The 19813-nt window shown below is 42.2% G+C and overlaps 1 protein-coding gene across 1 annotated transcript in view; it reads right to left on the bottom strand.

Annotated features, from left to right (window-relative positions):
• Positions 1–19813, bottom strand: part of ca16b (carbonic anhydrase XVI b) — a 264663-nt gene that overhangs the window by 5949 nt on the left and 238901 nt on the right. The window contains exons 14-24 of the mRNA XM_041887847.1: positions 17656–17747; positions 8366–8457; positions 7523–7619; positions 6905–6987; positions 6603–6737; positions 6078–6385; positions 4589–4724; positions 3049–3195; positions 2742–2835; positions 1476–1552; positions 921–1049 (exon numbers count right to left, since the gene is read on the bottom strand). Coding sequence (XP_041743781.1) covers positions 921–1049; positions 1476–1552; positions 2742–2835; positions 3049–3195; positions 4589–4724; positions 6078–6385; positions 6603–6737; positions 6905–6987; positions 7523–7619; positions 8366–8457; positions 17656–17747 — 1390 coding nt within the window. The remainder of the gene's footprint in view (positions 1–920; positions 1050–1475; positions 1553–2741; positions 2836–3048; positions 3196–4588; positions 4725–6077; positions 6386–6602; positions 6738–6904; positions 6988–7522; positions 7620–8365; positions 8458–17655; positions 17748–19813) is intronic.

The raw sequence follows: 19813 nt of genomic DNA, 5'->3' as shown, positions 1-19813 counted from the left end.
GTGGCTTCTTCCTTGCTGAGCAGCCTTTCAGGTTATGTCAATATAGGACTCGTTTTACTGTGGATATAGATACTTTTGTACCTGTTTTCTCCAGCATCTTCACAAGGTCCTTTGCTGTTGTTCTGGGATTGATTTGCACTTTTCGCACCAAAGTACGTTCATCTCTAGGAGACAGAACGTGTCTCATTCCTGAGGGGTATGACGGCTGCATGGTCCCATGGTGTTTATACTTGCGTACTATCGTTTGTACACATTAACGTGGTACCTTCAGGCGTTTGGAAATTGCTCCCAAGGATGAACCAGGTCTACAAAAACAATTTCTGAGGTCTTGGCTGATTCTTCTTTTTTTTTTTTTTCATGATGTCAAGCAAAGAGGCACTGCGTTTGAAGGTAGGCCTTGAAATACATCCACAGGTACAGCTCAAATTGACTCAAATGATGTCAATTAGCCTATCAGAAGCTTCTAAAGCCATGATATCATTTTCTGGAATTTTCAAACCTGTTTAAAGGCATAGTCAACTTAGTGTATGTAAACTTCTGACCCACTGGAATTGTGATACAGTGAATTATAAGTGAAATAATCTGTCTGTAAACAATTGTTGGAAAACGTACTTGTGTCATGCATAAAGTAGATGTCCTAACCGACTTGCCAAAACTATAGTTTGTTAACAAGAAATTTGTGGAGTGGTTGAAAAACAAGTTTTAATGACTCCAACCTAAGTGTATGTAAACTTCCGACTTCAACTGTATATCTGTGTAAGCAGATCCAAACCGTACTGTGCTGGCTTGAATATCTTATTTTCATATTTCCCTTTACAGCACTGATGCATAACCAGGCAAGGACAGTACAGTTTTACTTAAGTAGGGTGAAAAGCATAAGAGACTTATGTTATAACCTGCTGGCCAGCTACTCTACTCACCAAACCGTGGTTGTCTGCGAGCATGACGATGATTTGGGCGTTGTGGTCCCAGATCATTCTCCAGAAGTCTGTGGTTGTGTGGGGCAAAGGATGCTGGGTAATGATGAACTCATTACTCCTGTAGTAACCCTACGTGGCCAAAGGTTGAAGGTCAACATGTTAGCTCTCATACATAGTCAACAGCTCTCACAAAATCTTCTATAACATTATTAACCAATTACTTTTACAGTGTCTGAACACCAGAAGGAATGTATTGTGTCGGTTAGGATTTACATTTCATATCAATGAGTTTTAAAGGTCACTGTCTTGATCATGATGTTGCCTCAGTTTCTCAGTATGAATTATTCGTTATGCTAAATTATGGACTGTTATTCATTAAGAGGCTTCACGCAATAACAGTTTAAAATGCAGGGTAATTATAATCATCAAGGGAACATAACATATCATTATGTTCAGACACCACTATCAGACAGACAGAGTGGGCAGGAGATATATGTGTGTGTTTGTGTGTGTGTGTGTGTGTGTGTGTGTGTGTGTGGTATAGCAGTATCACACCATTATGTAGGAGGCATTGATGTAGTCTGTGCCTTTCATTCCAGGGAGAGGGGCCAGTCCTACTCGAGCTCGTTCCGCTAGAGAGGGAGACAAAATACATGCATTCAAACACACCACTGGACTTGTGGTGCCATTTTACTGTACAGTACTAACTAATAATGCACATATCACATGTCTAGACTACTGCAACTCTCTGTTGGTTGGGCTCCCTGCTTGTGCCATCAAACCTGCAACTTATCCAGAATGCCGCAGCCGGCCTGGTGTTCAACATTCCCAAGTTATCCCATGTCATCCCGCTCCTCTGCACACTCCACTGGCTTTCAGTTGAAGCTTGCATCCACTACAGGACCACAGAGCTTGACTATGGAGGAACTGCCCTTCCCTACCTTCAGGCTATGTTCAAACCTTACACAGCCATCCCGAGCACTCAGTCCTACCCCTACCTCTTCAAAGAGTATCTTAAATGAATCCCATTACACCCCCCTACAAAAAAAAAAAATACAAAATACAACACGTATTTTCCTACTAGCACTGACTTTGCTGATAGCCACTTTATTGAGGGAAAATGTACTTACTATGACTCTGATATGTTGTTGTCCCACCTAGCTATCTTAAGATGGATGCACTAACTAAGTCGCTCTGGATAAGAGCGTCTGCTAAATGACTAAAATGTAAATATCAACTATAAACTATGCACTGTTGCAACTACTATGCATTTCCTATGGCAGGGTTCCCCAACTGATGGCCCGGCCTGAGGGTGGTTTTATTTGGCCCCCCAAGAAAATGGAAAACGTTTCATTGTTAGCCATAAAAGACTGTAAAAACACCAGGAAATCAGCTCCAAGTGATTTAAATTTTGGAAATCTGTTCCCAAGTATTCCCGCACATAATAGAGAGAAATGTGACTATATCCAAACGTAAGCAAGGTTTGAAATTATTATGTTTTAGTCAAATATATCTGTTTGGGCTTCTTGCGGTCAATTTGCAGTCTACAAATTATTTGAACTTATGTTCCGGGCCCCCGACTATCTGCTCAAGAAAAAAATCAGCCTGCGGCTGAATCTAGTTGATGAGCCCTGCGCTATGGCGTAGTCCTATGGTGGGTTGAAAAAGCTCATACACTCTATTTTTATAGCCTAATGTCTCAGGCGAACTGGCAAAGCATGAAACATCTTATCTCACTCATATACTTCAGTAGTTGGTGGTTAATTGACAAGAGAAATGGATCATATAGCCTAGAATAGTATCTAGAAATAATGTACTCACATGGAACCACTGAGGAGTTGCGGTTCTTCTCCTTGTTACAGTCTTTCTGGGCACTGAAGCACTCTATGAAGTGGGCGTTACACTGGGTCAGCAGCTGGAGAGACAGCGGGGGAAGAAGAGTTGGATCAGATCACTAGAACAACATCTAGTGAAAGGATATGAATGGGCATCAATGTATACTTGGTGGTATTATAATGTCTGGGTGACAATGTCTACCTACAATCTTTAGTATAGCCCTTCAACTCTCTAAAGATGCTATTCATTACATAAGTAGTTTGTGAATTACTATGCTAATATATAGGCTCACCCTGAACTGCTTGTCGAGGCGCGTGCGTCCCCCCAGGCCGGGGGTGAGGATGCTGTTGACGTAACCATGGAGCTGCCAGGCGGGTACCTCTGTCTCACTGCCCAGGATGGCCTCCATCAGGGCATCATGGATGAACACGTACTGCTCCTATAGTCCAGGGGGAAGGGCAGAGGGAGAAGGAAGATAAACTACATGACCAAAAGTATGTGGACACCTGCTCGTCGAACATCTCATTCCAAATCATGGCCATTAATATTAGGTTGGTCCCCCCTTTGCTGCTATAACAGCCTCCACTCTTCTGGGAAGGCTTTCCACTAGATGTTGGAACATTGCTACGGGGACTTGCTTCCATTCAGCCACAAGAGCATTAGTGAGGTCGGGCACTGATGTTGGGCGATTAGGCCTGGCTCGCAGTCAGCGTTCCAATTCATCCCAAAGGTGTTCGATGGGGTTGAGATCAGGGCACTGTGCAGGCCAGTCAAGTTCTTCCACACCAATCTCGACAAACTATTTCTGTATGGACCTCACTTTGTGCAAGGGGGCATCTCATGCTAAAACAGGAAAGGGCCTTCCCCAAACTGTTGCCACAAAGTTTGAAGCACAGAATCGTCTAGAATGTCATTGTATGTTGTAGCGTTAAGATTTCCTTTCACTGGAACTAAGGGGCCAAGCCCGAACCATGAAAAACAGCCCCAGACCATTATTCCTCCTCCACCAAACTTTACAGTTGGCACTAGGCATTGGGGCAGGTAGCGTTCTCCTGGCTTCCGCCAAAACCAGATTAGTCCGTCAGACTAATTCATCCCTCCATAAAACACGTTTCCACTGGTCCAGAGTCCAATGGTGGCGAGCATTACACCACTCCAGCAGACGCTTGGCATTGTGAATGGTGATCTTAGGCCTGTGTGCAGCTGCTCGGCCATAGAAACCCATTTCATGAAGCTCCCAACGAACAGTCTTTTTGCTGACATTGCTTCCAGAGGCAGTTTGGAACTCGGTAGTGAGTGTTGCAACCGAGGACAGAAGATATTGACGCGCTACGCGCTTCAGCACTTGGTGGTCCGGTTCTGTGAGCTTGTGTGGCCTACCACTTCGTGGCTGAGCCGTTGTTGCTCCTAGACATTTCCACTTCACAATAACAGCACTTACAGTTGACCGGGGTAGCTCTAGCAGGGCAGACATTTGAAGAACTAACTTGTTGGAAAGGTGGAATCCTATGATGGTGCCACGTTGAAAGTGACTGAACTCTTCAGTAAGACCATTCTACTGTCACTGTTTGTCTATGGAGATTGCATGGCTGTGTGCACAATTTTATACTTCTGTAATTAATGGGTGTGACTTAAATAGACGAATCCACTAATTTGAAGGGGTGTCCACATACTTTTTTTTATATATCGTGTATCTCTAGCTGGCATAACATTATATCTAAAAGAGGTAAATCTCTTTGATAGTTACTGTAGCTGTATGTACATTTGTCACACACACACACACACACACACACACACACACACACACGTGTGCATGCACGTGCACACGTTACCTCTGTCTGAACCAGGTAGTTGCGTTGCGTGCGGATGTGTTTGAGAAAGCCCCAGACGTTGACTGTGCTCTTGTCTTTGATCTGCTGCAGCATGCTGTCGATGACGATGTACGTCCCTGTTCGCCCGACTCCAGCACTACACAACCAAAACGTAGTATGTTACCTACTAACTACCACAGGAGACCCATAGAGGGAGCTGTAATACTGATCTAATACAAAGCCAAAGACTTCAATGAGCAAACTAGTCATGTTTCTTGTAATTTCTTATAATGAGGAAGATGATTTTGTGCACTAGGATAGCGGCTCTCTGCAGTAAACTTTGGTCGGAATCCATAGCTGTGTTCGAATACTCATACTAACTGCACTAACCATACTATTTCTGATGTATGTAGTATGAGTATGTAGTATGCTTATTGGTAATCAAATCAAATTAAATTACATTTTATTGGTCACATACACGTGTTTAGCAGATGTTATTGCGGGTGTAGCGAAATGCTTGTGCTTCTAGCTCTGACAGTGCAGTACTATCTAACAAGTAATATCTAACAATTTCACAACATATGCCCAATACACAAAATTCTAAGTAAGGAATGAATAAAGAATATATACATAAATGGACGAGCATACTAACTATGGATATAGTTAGTATACCAAAAGTTCCCGGATGTCGTACTACATTTGCCAAAATTCAAAGTATACAATCAGTGGACACTATTTCCGTGCTTTTAGGGCCCATAATGCAATTCATTAGAAAATGGGCGTGGCTTCCCAATATTTTCAGATTTGTAGAAAATGGCGGAAAATATGCAGCCGAAATCCAATGAGCGCAGATACGAATGTAAGTACAAAAAGTAAATATTAATTGCTTTAACTAATTATGACAAATGTTAAGAAAATGTTGAGCAATGTAATAAAAAAGTAATGACTTTTCAAATAAGTTACATTACACGTTATGTTTACATTTTACATTTATCTACGCTACGCTAGCCTTATGAACCACATAGCATATCATTACAGCAGTTGCTTGTATGTACCGGTATGCTAACTAGCTACCTAACGTTAGTTGGCTACTAATACATCGAACTTGCCAGTATATTAACTATATGCTATCTAACTAACTACCCAACGTTTATTGACTTGATTATTCACTTCATTCTTAGCTTAGCTAAATGGTATAGTCATTGTGTGGTCTCAATGGACATTGTTAATGAAGTCGTAAGATGTCTAGCTAGTAATTTGTTATGCTAACAAGATAGCAAGAAGTTGCATAGCAACAGCATCAACTTCCGGTAGACAGGCAAAGTGCTAGTACACTCAACTGAAAGGATACTGTTTGTTTACGGTATACTAAAATTAACTAATAGTATATAGTATGTAGTATATACTCATTAAGTATGTAGTATACAGTATGTTAGTATGGGTATTCGAACACAGCTCATGTTTAGAGAACTGTAAGAACACTTTTTATTTGTTTTGAGAGCTATTGTACCTGCAGTGGACTAGGACGGGGCCCATGTCAGGTGTACGTGCTGCAGAGGAGCGCCCTATGAAGGTGAGGACAGGTAGGGTGTACTCCGGCACGCCCATGTCAGGCCACTGGGTGTAGTGATACTGGATCACCATCCGCTCGTTCTGACGCCCCTTCGGGTTGCCCTTCTGACCCTTTTTGACTTTGGTGTTCCGTATGAGGAATCGTCTCAGTGTGTAGCAGGCATGAACATTAGTACTCTTCAGAGTCACCACGATGTTGCCATACTCCTCACTGCTCTCTGTGGGCCAGTACTGGTCACACTTCCTCTGTGAAAGAGAACAGTATTAATCTAATTCCATCTGTGAAAGGCAACAGTATTCATTTTTAACATTTTTATCCAGAGCGACTTACAGGAGCAATTAGGCCTTGCTCAAGGGCACATCAACAGATTTTTCACCTAGTCTGCTCAAGGATTCAACTGTGAAAAGACAACAGTAACACCTACAGTCAAAATACTGTGAATGCCAGAGGGAGGCCACCTACCCTTCCTTTCTCTACCAGGTTAGTGATCATGACAATGATACCAGTGTTCTGCTCCCACACCATCCTCCAGAAGTCCTCGAAGGTGGACTTGAGAGGGCCCTGGGCCGCGATGTAGGCCTTGGGACTGTTATAACCCTGTTGAGAGGAAATGAGGGGGCTCAGTAACAGCAGTACACTCGCAAAGAGAGCAAGTACACATAGGGTGAGTACTAGACAATATATAATGACAGAGAGAGAACATCGAGCATACATAAAGACATAGACAGATAAAAGGTATTCAATACATCAATAGGTTGACTTACATCTACATAGTTAGCGTTGATGAAGTCACTGTGTTTGGCATCTTTCCCAGTCAAGGGTCGTAACTTCACTCTACTGTGATCATCTGTCAACATAGAAAATGAATATTAGCCTCATCCTGCATTGCCTTTTTAACGTCACATGTTAATATGAACATGAGGTCTGATACTAACAGGCTCAGAGATAGAAACTATCTACAAGCAATCAGACTGTTGAACACTTGAACTGGACTGACCACCTGCTCTGATTCTCAGCACCTTAGCACACATGCACACACTCACGCACACACACACCCACACACAGACAGACACACACACACATCACAACTGCTGATACCATACCTTTATTATGATTGCTAAATACTGCACAGTTTAAACACTTGCCCCCCAATCCCCCCAAAAATGTATAAATATTTGACAAAAATTGTGCCTTCCTGTATTATACTTACACTAATTATATTTATTACATTCTACTGAGCCATTTACTTTATGGTAGTATTCTTATATTTTATTATTGTTGTTGCACTGTCGAGAAGGAACCTGCAAGTAAGCATTTCATTGGACGATCTATACCATGTGTATCCCGTACATACGACTAATACATCTTGAAACTGGACTTACAGGCCACGATGTTGATGTATCTGTTTTTGTGCTTGTTGTCAGGGTGATTGGAATGTTCTGCTGTGATCTTCAGGTCCACTGTACAGCGCTGGACCTCCTAGAGAGAGAAAGAGAGAGAGAGAGAGAGCAAAGGGGGAGGGAGATAGGGGGGAGAGAGGTGGGTGAGAAAGTGAGAGAGGGGGGTGAGTGGTCATAGTTATAGTGGGGTCAGTTATGTGAAGAATGACAATTTCAAAATAAACCCTCTATCTAAAATGATTTGTTTCTGAACAGTGTTTTTCAGTTCAATGATTTGCTTGAATTGCATTACATACATGATAAGTATCTAACTGAGTTTTAATCAGAGGTGGGATTTCTACACACATCTGTTACAGCTAGTCCAGCACCATGGGGCTCTGTTTGAATGACCTAGTATGAATAAAGTATGTTCACGTTCACCCCACTGGATAACCCCAATTTGACAAGGGCCTCTGGGGGGACGTGTGTTAGCCTTGTGCCTCAACCTGGTCACAGAGACAGTGTGTTCCTGTCCAGCCAACCAGCAACTAGACCCTTTGTTAATTAACCTTCCTCACACTCAGCCATCTGCTCCACAATACTAACACACACACACACACACGTTTCTGTATGAATACATACTACACATGCCCTGTACACACTTCATAATGTTTACACAGACATGGACAGTAATGTAACCCCTACAAACAACATACACCAGACATATGAGATTAATCAGACACACATCTAGACACACACACTCCTCTTCATCCCAGAGGTAGCCTACTTATCAACTCTCAACAATATTAGAAAGGCTGAGAGAGAAAGACTGTGTTGTGTTCCTACCTCAAACTCCTCAGAGAAGCCGTGCAGGTTGTTGGAGTAGAGCTCCATGATGTGTTTGATGAACTGCCTGACAGGGATGGCATCCATGTCATCTGTAGGGAAGACATATCACACTTAGAGAGAAAGACCAACCACATCCACAAATGTATGTGGGTGACGGTGTGCCTGTGTTCCCGTGTGTGGCTGTATGTGTTTGAGAGGGAGAAGAGAAAGAAGAGAGAGAGAGAGGAGAGAGAGAGAGAATGTGCACAAATGTGTTTTAGCATAACTGTGTTATGAGCTTGCAGAACATAAATAACATTACATTTATAACATCTTCCATATTTTAGACTAACCAATTAAAGGCCAGGTATATTGATGTCCCTTCAGCCTGTATCTATCTCTCAGAGGTACAGTACAACGTGACACTGCTCTCCACTAGTATGGCACAGAATTACAAATGAACCAGCAATCTGCCATGCATTTACTGCCTCTCCACACAGACACTGTCAGAGTAGAACATACTGTATATGGGGACAGAGTAGGAGTGCTGATCTAGGATCAGGTCATCCCTGTCCATGAAACTAGTCTTAAATCAGCACATCCCACTATGCGTCCCACTGAGACTAATAACTACCCCAGTAGTACAGAAATGATTAGCATGCGCGTCACTCATCACACTGAAATGCCCCACCGACATCCTTACAGATAAAAATAATCATTCTGTGGACACAGCTAGTTTTGTTGTACTTTACGTTGAGAACAACACATATTAGCCATGTCACACAGAGCGGCGTGAATGACACCACAGCGATACAAGCAGAGTCACTGGCGGACAAAGCCATAATTGTCTAATGTGGGTGTTTAGAGGGGGTGGCATCTGTGTCAGATGAGCCACATCAGTCCAAAATTACCCATTAGGGAGGGGATGTGATGGGGATGAGGTGGCCACTGTCACACAGAAAGAGCCATCAGGACAAAGGATGTGTGTGTTCAGGAAAGATCAACCAGCTGCTGGGTTTGTCTGCTGGAGCGTGTTATTACATCCATATTACAGCCAATACACAGATGGGACCACTGGCAGGCAGGCATTCCCTGACTCACTTCATTTGTCAACTGTCTTCCATTTATAAACTAATCAATGGAGCTGATTAAACTACTATGGGCCAATTTTGATTTATTAAACCTTTGAAGCTGTGCACACATTTTGCATCTCTTAATTCAGGAGAGAATCTAACAAGAAGGGATATGAGGAAAGGGGGAATAAAGACATATGCACGTGCACACACGCGAACACAGCAGACCAGCAGCCCCCTCTCCTTCTGCCGTTCTCTTCCTAATTAAACCCCTGTCACATAACCTTCCAGTGGGGGGATGGATTTAGCATTTCAGAAGCTGTAAAACAATCACTGTTCTATAAAGCCCACTCGTAAACCCCAACACCCACTTAACACTGTTTTCTGAGCTGGCATATAGACTTGACTGTACAGAAAGAAGCAATTAGTCTCCAGAGAGAGGACACATGATAGAGAGGAGACATGAGAGAGAGGAGACAGAGAAGACAGAGACAGAGACAGAGAGAGAGAGAGAGAGAGAGAGAGAGAGAGAGAGAGAGAGAGAGAGAGAGAGAGAGAGAGAGAGAGAGAGAGAGAGAGAGAGAGACAGAGAGAGAGACAGAGACAGAGAGAGAGACAGAGACAGAGACAGAGAGAGAGAGGACAGAAAAAGGAGACAGAGAGAGCAAAAGAGAGAGTGACAGTGAGCGAGAGACGACAGAGAGAGAATGAGAGAGGGAGAGAGAGAGAGGAGACATGAGACATGGAGTGAGAGAGGAGACAGAGAGAGAAAGTGAGAGCGAGAGAGAGGAGAGACAATAAGAGCAGACTGGATGGAGTCAATACAGACATCAGCTGAATTCTTTAAGTGAACCATCAGAGCTTGGAAATGGGCTGTCGTGCCATAGTCGCGAAGAGTCTCTCTGCTCTCTTAAAGGAACGGTATACACTACGCACGCCACAGCCTTCTTACCATCTTTTTGACTAGATGACACTACACTGGGCTCTGAAGTCTCTCCCAGAGAAGAACCCCCTCATATCACTCCTAATAGAGCAGTCGCAAGTGCCTTTACATGCACTGAGTGGTTGAGTGGCTGAGTGAAGACTTAATCAAGCTAAAACAGAAGTAGATTGGCCCAATCAAAAGTATTGGACTCACACTATGTATCCTATCTTCAAGAACATGAGCAGATAATGACTGACAAAGATCAAGATTTTAGTTGTTTTGCACCTTACTTGTGGAATAATCTCCAATACTCTCAAAAATGTGATGTTTTGGTGCCTCTAGGGCAATTCAGATGGCTGGTTGATTACCTTTTTACTGAAGAATGTGTTTGTTTTCTATGATTGTGTTTTGTATCTCTGTTTTGCTTTTCATACTGTGTATATTTTTGTAATTACAGGGCTCTTTTGAAATAGAGTCTTTGGTCTCAGCATAACTCCCTGGCAAAATAAAGGTTAAATAAAAATAAATAAAACATTGACACCAGTTTCACTGAAAGAGTGAGTCTAAATGATAAAATCAACCATGAGACCACATGCAGAATGAGAGGACATCATTGGGAGCATATCAGAGCTTGTTTCCAGTCAGATGACTTTGTTCTTTCTCTCCTTTGACTTCTTCACATATGGTTATTGATTCATTCAGAGGAAATGCTCAGTCTAGTCTACACTTGTCCAGAGGGATCTGAGGTGTTAAAATCTGACCAGAGTACAGATATTGAATAACTTGTCTCAACAAGACTTAACCACATGGAACGGCTCAGCTTCAAATACACAACATTGTATAAGAGATGCCTAGAGAGAATAGTGAATCATTTTCTGGAATAATATAGAGAGGGATGGAGAACCAGGATGAACATACTCTCAGCATTTAGACTCCTATATAGTTAGGTGGGACTTGCGAAGCAAAAGAAACGCTGTTCAAACTTTAAAACGTGTTCACTGGTCAGGACCAGTGTGCTCACATACAACTTGTTGATATGTTTTATACTTTTTAAGTTATACATTTTTGTATCTTTTTGTCCTCCATCCACTTTCATGGGATTTCCTCAAAATTCTAAAGGTCCCATTGTGACATCATCACTTCCAACATTACATTCACTGTAAATGTAACCAGCAACTTTTGACACAAATCAGCTACTTTGACCACTTTGCCATTTTCTTTAACTTTTTATAAACGACTGAAATTTTGACCACTTTCCCAACAAGTTAGACAATCAATAGATAGAGCTGTTTTAGTAACCATCAACTGTTTTCATTATAGATGCAGTAAGTCATGTCAGAAGCTAGAAAATTCATTACATACCAACAACAGCTGCAGATTCAATAAAACTACATCACATTTTGAAGTTCACTTTCCTTGCTTTGTCTAACAACACTATCATGAATCTAGCAAAGAAGTGTTGTGGGTCAGAGTGCAGTATTTATTTAGTTTCATAGCATAAACATTTGTTAGCATGTTTCTCACACTGGCTTTAGCCACGGAGGGAGCAGGCCTGCCAAGGCAAGTGTTGCCTAGCAACACGTGCCTCGGAGGGAGACAACTCTTCATAGCGCAACAAATTCCCATGATTTGTGAATCTGTTTCGGACCGAACAGCTAGCACTAAGATTTCTAATGCTTCCCCGGTCTGGACAACCTGGAATGATACTGAGAAAATGTCTAATGCTCACTAGCATCATCCTCCTTCTCAAGATCATGCCCTGTGCTCTAAATAACTCAACTGGCTAGTTTGCCTGTCTGTAAAGAAAAGGGTGGGCGGTACGTTGATCCTGCTGCCCTGATTGGATCTAGCGAAGCTGTCTCCACTCACTCGCTTCATATTTAGCCCGATAACTTCTCATCGCACTTTGATCAGTTTTCACACACAACGTACTTTAGACTCTGACCACAACCACACAACAATTGACCACACAAGTACTGAACCACACAACTACTGACCACAACCACACAACTACTGACCACAACCACTGACCACACAACTACTGACCACAACAACTACAGACCACAACTACAGACCACAACTACTGAACACAACCACAAAACTACTCACCACAGCTACTGACCACAACTACACAACTACTGAACCACACACCTACTTACCAAAACTACTGACCACAACTATTGACCACAACAACACAACTACTGACCACACAACTAATGACCACAACTGCTGAACACAACTACTGACCACAACTATTAACCACAACTACTGACCACATCTACTGACCACAACCACCAACTAATGACCACAAGCAAAAAACTATTGACCACAACTACTGACCACAACTATTGACCACAACTACTGAACCACACAACTACTTACCAAAACTATTGACCACAACCAGGCTATCCTAACTTCAAATTATGTTCAACTTGTATCAACTATAGCAATATACATTTGCATAAAATAATCCACCAACAGCAACTCTTGAACTGTTCAATTTTTTTTATTTTATTTTCTTATTTCACCTTTATTTAACCAAGTAAGCCAGTTGAGAACAAGTTGTCATTTACAACTGCGACCTGGCCAAGATAAAGCAAAGCAGTGCGAAAAAAAAAAAAAAAAAAAACACAGAGTTACATATGGGGTAAAACAAAACATAAAGTCAAAAATACAACAGACAATATATATACAGTGTGTGCAAATGTAGCATGTTATGGAGGTAAGGCATTAAATAGGCCATAGTGCAAAATAATTACAATTAGTATTAACACTGGAATGATACATGTGCAAGAGATGATGTGCAAATAGAGATACTGGGGTGCAAATGAGCAAAATAAATAACAATATGGGGATGAGGTAGTTGGGTGGGCTAATTTCAGATGGGCTGTGTACAGGTGCAGTGATCGGTAAGGTGCTCTGACAACTGATGCTTAAAGTTAGTGAGGGAGATAAGAGTCTCCAGCTTCAGAGATGTTTGCAATTTGTTCCAGTCATTGGCAGCAGAGAACTGGAAGGAATGGTGGCCAAAGGAGGTGTTGGCTTTGGGGATGACCAGTGAGATATACCTGCTGGAGCGTATACTACGGGTGGGTGTTGCTATGGTGACCAATGAGCTAAGATAAGGCAGGGATTTGCCTAGTAGTGATTTATAGATGGCCTGGAGCCAGTGGGTTTGGCGACGAATATGTAGTGAGGACCAGCCAACAAGAGCGTACAGGTCACAGTGGTGGGTAGTATATGGGGCTTTGGTGACAAAACGGATGGCACTGTGATAGACTAGAGTGTTGGAGGCTATTTTGTAAATGACATCGCCGAAGTCAAGGATCGGTAGGATAGTCAGTTTTACGAGGGCATGTTTGGCAGCATGAGTGAAGGAGGCTTTGTTGCGAAATAGGACGCCAATTCTAGATTTAACTTTGGATTGGAGATGCTTAATGTAAGTCTGGAAGGAGAGTTTACAGTCTAACCAGACACCTAGGTATTTGTAGTTGTCCACATACTCTAGGTCAGACCCGTCGAGAGTAGTGATTCTAGTCGGGTGGGCGGGTGCCAGCAGCGTTCGATTGAAGTGCATGCATTTAGTTTTACTAGTGTTTAAGAGCAGTTGGAGGCTACTGAAGGAGTGTTGTATGGCATTGAAGCTCGTTTGGAGGTTTGTTAACACAGTGTCCAATGAAGGGCCAGATGTATACAAAATGGTGTCGTGTGCGTAGAGGTGGATCTGAGAGTCACCAGCAGCAAGAGCGACATCATTGATATACACAGAGAAAAGAGTCGGCCCAAGAATTGAACCCTGTGGCACCCCCATAGAGACTGCCATAAGTCCAGACAACAGGCCTTCCGATTTGACACATTGAACTCTATCTGAGAAGTAGTTGGTGAACCAGGCGAGGCAGTCATTTGAGAAACCAAGGCTATTTAGTCTGCCAATAAGAATGCGGTGGTTGACAGAGTCGAAAGCCTTGGCCAGGTCGATGAAAACGGCTGCACAGTACTGTCTATTATCGATTGCGGTTATAATATCGTTTAGGACCTTGAGCGAGGTGGGATTCGAAATGGTCGGTGATCTGTTTGTTAACTTGGCTTTCAAAAACTTTCGAAAGGCAGGGCAGGATGGATATAGGTCTGTAACAGTTTGGATCTAGAGTGTCACCCCCTTTGAAGAGGGGGATGACCGCGGCAGCTTTCCAATCTCTGGGGATCTCAGACGTTACGAAAGAGAGGTTGAACAGGCTAGTAATTTGTAGGGGTCCAGATTTTTCAGATCTTAAGGTTAGTAATAGGGGTTGCGACAATTTCGGCGGCTAGTTTTAGAAAGAAAGGGTCCAGATTGTCTAGCCCAGATGATTTGTAGGGGTCCAGATTTTGCAGCTCTTTCAGAACATCAGCTGTCTGAATTTGTGTGAAGGAGAAGCGGGGGGGTGGCCGGGGTAGTTGTAGCCAGGTGGAAAGCATGGCCAGCCGTAGCAAAATGCTTGTTGAAATTCTCGATTATTGTAGATTTATCGGTGGTGATAGTGTTTCCTAGCCTCAGTGCAGGGTGCTCTTATTCTCCATGGACTTTACAGTGTCCCAAAACTTTTTGGAGTTAGTGCTACAGGATGCAAATATCTGTTTGAAAAAGCTAGTCTTTGCTTTCCTAACTGCTTTTGTATATTGGTTCCTAAAGTTTCATATCGCGGGGGCTATTCGATGCTAATGCAGTACGCCACAGGATGTTTTTGTGCTGGTCAAGGGCAGTCAAGTCTGAGGAGAACCAGGGGCTATATCTGTTCTTAGTTCTGTCTTTTTTGAATGGGGCATGTTTATTTAAGATTGAGAGGAAATTACTTTTAAAGAACAACCAGGCATCCTCTACTGACGGAATGAGATCGATATCCATCCAGGATACCTGGGTCAGGTCAATTAGGAAGGCCTGCTCGCTAAAGTGTTTTAGGGAGCGTTTGACAGTGATGAGGGGTGGTCGTTTGACCACGGACCCGTGGCGGACGCAAGCAATAAGGCAGTGATCGCTGAGATCCTGGTTGAAGACAGCGGAGGTGTATTTAGAGGGTAAGTTAGTCAGGATGATATCTATGAGGGTGCCCATGTTTATGGATTTAGGGTTGTACCTGGTAGAGCTAGAGACATCAAACCAACTTTCACATGTTCAGGCTATCCTAACTTCAAATTCTTTAAAACTTTTTTGATCAACTATAACTATACAACTTTGCATGAAATAACTCACCAAACAGTAATTTGTTAACAGTTCAAGCTAAAGACACCAAACCAACTTTCACATGTTCAGGCTATCCTAACTTCTCATCTACCTACTTTTTCAACTATAACCAGACACCACCATTACTACTGCTACAAACAAACTAGCAAACACACCACATTTTCTTCAGGAAATGTACTTTTCAGTGATCACTGTTAGCCTAGAGTGTATTTATTAGATAGCTGTAGTTCTATCTATCAGTAAGTCTACATACAAAGTGGCGCAGTGACCTCCCGAGTGGCGCAGTGGTCTAAGGCACTGCATCGCAGTGCTAGCTGTGGCACTAGAGATCCTGGTTCGAAACCAGGCTCTGTCGTAGCCGGCCGCGACCGGGAGACCCATCGGGCGGCGCACAATTGGCCCAGGGAAGGGCAGGGAATGGCCGGCAGGGATGTAGCTCAGTTGGTAGAGCATGGCGTTTGCAACGCCAGGGTTGTGGGTTCGATTCCCACAGGGGGCCAGTATGAAAAAATTAATAATAATGTATGCACTCACTCGCTCTGGATAAAAGCATGTGCTAAAGAAAAAAAAAAAAACTATTCTACATAGTTCTTCATAAGAATAGTTTTAAAGAGATGTCATTACTAGATGCACCATCATATTTCTCTCCTCAAATAATAGCCTAAAACTTTCTAATCATTACATCATCATTCAACTAAAATCAAACTTCATTTATACTGAACGTTTTACAAAAGTAAATTGTGCATCTATTTATCTGAAACCCACAGCATGAATGATTCAGAGTTGCTTTGCTTTCCTAAGAGTGTTGTCCACATGATCTTGCTTTTTATTCCATCTTCTGCCAGAAGATCGCTTTATCCTGTCTTTCTTCTTTTAGTTGTAGTTTAGACATTTTTGTGATCGAACTGCCCCACAATCCAAAGTAATAAGGTTGATATAGTAGTCTATCAAAGTAATCAGACCAATTATTTTACTACATTTCACTTTGACTATATGTAACTGCTTTGCTTTAAATAGTAAAGATAAACTTTTGAAACTTATACCACTACCACAAAACTACTTTTAAAGAGTTAAAGCAAGTCCCACCAATTGTACTTCATGTACAATCTACACTGAACAAAAATATAAACGCAACATGTAAAGTGAAATAAAAGATCCCAGATATTTTCCATACGCACAAAAAGCTTATTTCTCTCAAATTGTGTGCACAAATGTGTTTACATCCCTGTTAGTGAGCATTTCTCATTTGCCAAGATAATCCATCCGCCTGACAGGTGTGGCATATCAAGAAGCTGATTCAACAGCATGATCATTACACAGGTGCCCCTTGTGCTGGGGACAATAAAAGGCCACTCTAAAATGTGCAGTTTTGTCACACAACACAATGCCACAGGTGTCTCATGTTTTGAGGGAGCGTGCAAATGGCATGCTGACAGCAGAAATGTCCATCTGAGCTATTGCCAGATAATTGAATGTTAATTTCATAAGCCGCCTCCAACATCGTTTTAGATAATTTCAAACTCAGTAAAACCTTTGAAATTGTTGGATGTTGCATTTATATTTTTGTTCAGTATAGTTGTCAAATAAACTCACCAAATGGTTGTAGGTTCTACAAAAGCCTTACATTTACTACCAGGTAGAGACTTCTAGAATAAGGTGTGTGTGGAGTGAGTGGGCAATAGTTTGTAAACACCAACACTGCATAAAGGTTTAATTGAATTTGGCCCTCAGGCTAGAGGGTGTGTTAAGAAAGAGATAGGGGGTGCACGTTCAGAACTGTGTGCTACATTAAATTCAACAGAAACTGTAATTTACTGAATAGCCAATTGACAAATATTGTGATTATGGTCGCCCCGAGGGCGAATATCGTATAGTGTGCTGCACGAGTTTTGATATTTCAAATGGTCACACCCATATTGATCAGGCCACACCTCGCCACACTCACCAAACTGGAGCAAACATACCTCAAAGGCTTTTGAAAAACGGTGGGCACTGTTTTGGGGAAACGTGTCGTTCAGTACAAACTGTCAGTGTATGCCAGTTGAGGGTGTGTTAGGATGTGTTATGTAGCGTATTGGGCGGGTCTCACCTGGGATGGGGATGACAGGGATGTTCTCATTGGCCACCACCCTGGGAGAACTACTGTCCTCCACATAAAAGTGAGCTGTCTGGAAAAACCTCCTGTAGACACACAGAGGAGAGGAAATAGTTAACCCAACATAAACACTTGTACCACACAGAAGAGAGGAACATGATGCAGAGTACCATCAGTACCACATCGAAAGAGGCCACATGTAGTGGCACAGATAAATATCCCCATCCTTTGCACTTAAACATTAATTTGCATCAAACATTTCGTGTCCAAACAAATAATGACTACATTTCAAACATCACAACCGTAACTTTATTAAATTGTTGCATATACTAACTGTAATTGCAGCACTCTTTTTGGTGCCTTGTCTGCAGCATGGTGGCCAGGTGTACTTGTTAGAGGGCGTGCCGCTAATTGGCATGTCCTTTTACCTCTGTCCAGCATAGGGGAAATGGATTGTTGTAACCCGTTTTGACCACTGTGATTTAGCTAACACAAAACAGCACAGAGAGAGTTAACACCCCATCCGTGACAGGTTAAAACATCAGAGTGCTGAAGTGCAATTCCATGGTAACAGAGTGACACAGACTTAGATTTTGTAACTTTAAAATGTATGTCAAACAAAAACCAATCATTGCAAAGTTAATCAAACCTTACAACTCTATGAACAATGACTACTTTTAACAATTTCCTCTGAACATTTTACAAAAACACGTTTAATTGAATAACAGTGCAGATGCAAAGTTTGGTAACAGAATGACAGTTTGTGCTGTTTGTGCCTTCATTCTGTTACCAAACTTTGCATCTGCACTGTTCTTCAAGTAAATATATATTTTGTTTTTTTCTTGGATGTTGTTAATAGTAGTCCTTGGTTTGTTTAACTTTGAAATCATTGGTTTTTGCTTGACATACATTTAAAAGTGAAACATCTTTAAAATGTCACTCTGTTCTCATGGAACTGCCCTAAATATAATTACACAGACAGAGCTGGCAGTTAAACTACACCTGAAAGCCCCAGGGCGATTAGAACCAGCCCTATTTACAACCCTGCTGATGTCAAATAGGTATGACTCGGTAGATGATGACCACCAGACACAACAACACCCTGCTATTACAGGGTAAAAGTACAAACACACACACACACACACGCACGCACACACACAACCTCCTGTAAAGACACACAGTGAGCTGACCATTAGGAACAGGTAAACAACAACACTGACCCAGGGACAAACACCATGCTACATTTAGCCCTGGCCCCTGACTGCTGGATGTAAGACAACACACAGCAGAGACTAAATACAGCAGGACTATATACAGCCCTGGCAGTCTCTCTCTGCCATATACGACTGGGAAAAATCCAGGTGAATGCCCTTCCAATTCATCATTACTAGTGGGAAACGTATATATCATCCCTGAGCTCCGGACTTCTCCCACATGCGGACCTCTGACATTATTTATAAAAAGCATCTATTAATATGGTTTTTGAACATTATAATTTGTTTACAAACATGCTAGCTGTATTTTTTGTTTATGGTTGACACAGCTTGTTGGCCATTAGCCAATTGGCATTTCTCAACAAGTTCAATGCACGTGAATGCATCCAACTGGTATTTACGACTTCACAACTGGTAATTACCATCTTCCCACTTGCTTATGAACGCAGCATACCCTTATGGCTTCAGTTAACCCTTCATTTGAGTTGCTTACTCTGTTCTGCTTTGTAGACCTCAGTTTTTACATTTAAGTTTTCTTTTTCTTTATTTACAGACCTTATAGTACTCTTTTTATGCACTATGGTTTTAGATTTCTCTTACTTTGTAAACCACTTAAAGTTTAGGAAAATAAACCCCCTAATAATTGCATTGCACCCTACTCAGTTGTCTCTCGTTGCCTGCTTGGTCCGTCCCTTACACTGTTCTCATTGTAATTGCATAATTGTAACCCATTTTTACCACTGTGAGTTAGCTAACACAAAACAGCACAGAGAGAGTTAACACTCCATCAGAGACAGGTTAAAACATCATCATTCAGCTCCCAAGTGGCGCAGTGGTCTAAGGCACTGCATCACAGTGCTTGAGGTGTCACTACAGACCCGGGTTCGATCCCAGGCTGTCTCACAATGAGGCGGCGCACAATTGATCGCCAGCTGGAC

Source organism: Coregonus clupeaformis, chromosome 10 (assembly GCF_020615455.1).
Source record: "Coregonus clupeaformis isolate EN_2021a chromosome 10, ASM2061545v1, whole genome shotgun sequence".
In the NCBI taxonomy this organism is placed as follows: domain Eukaryota; kingdom Metazoa; phylum Chordata; class Actinopteri; order Salmoniformes; family Salmonidae; genus Coregonus; species Coregonus clupeaformis.
This window is presented reverse-complemented; position numbering and strand designations above follow the sequence as displayed.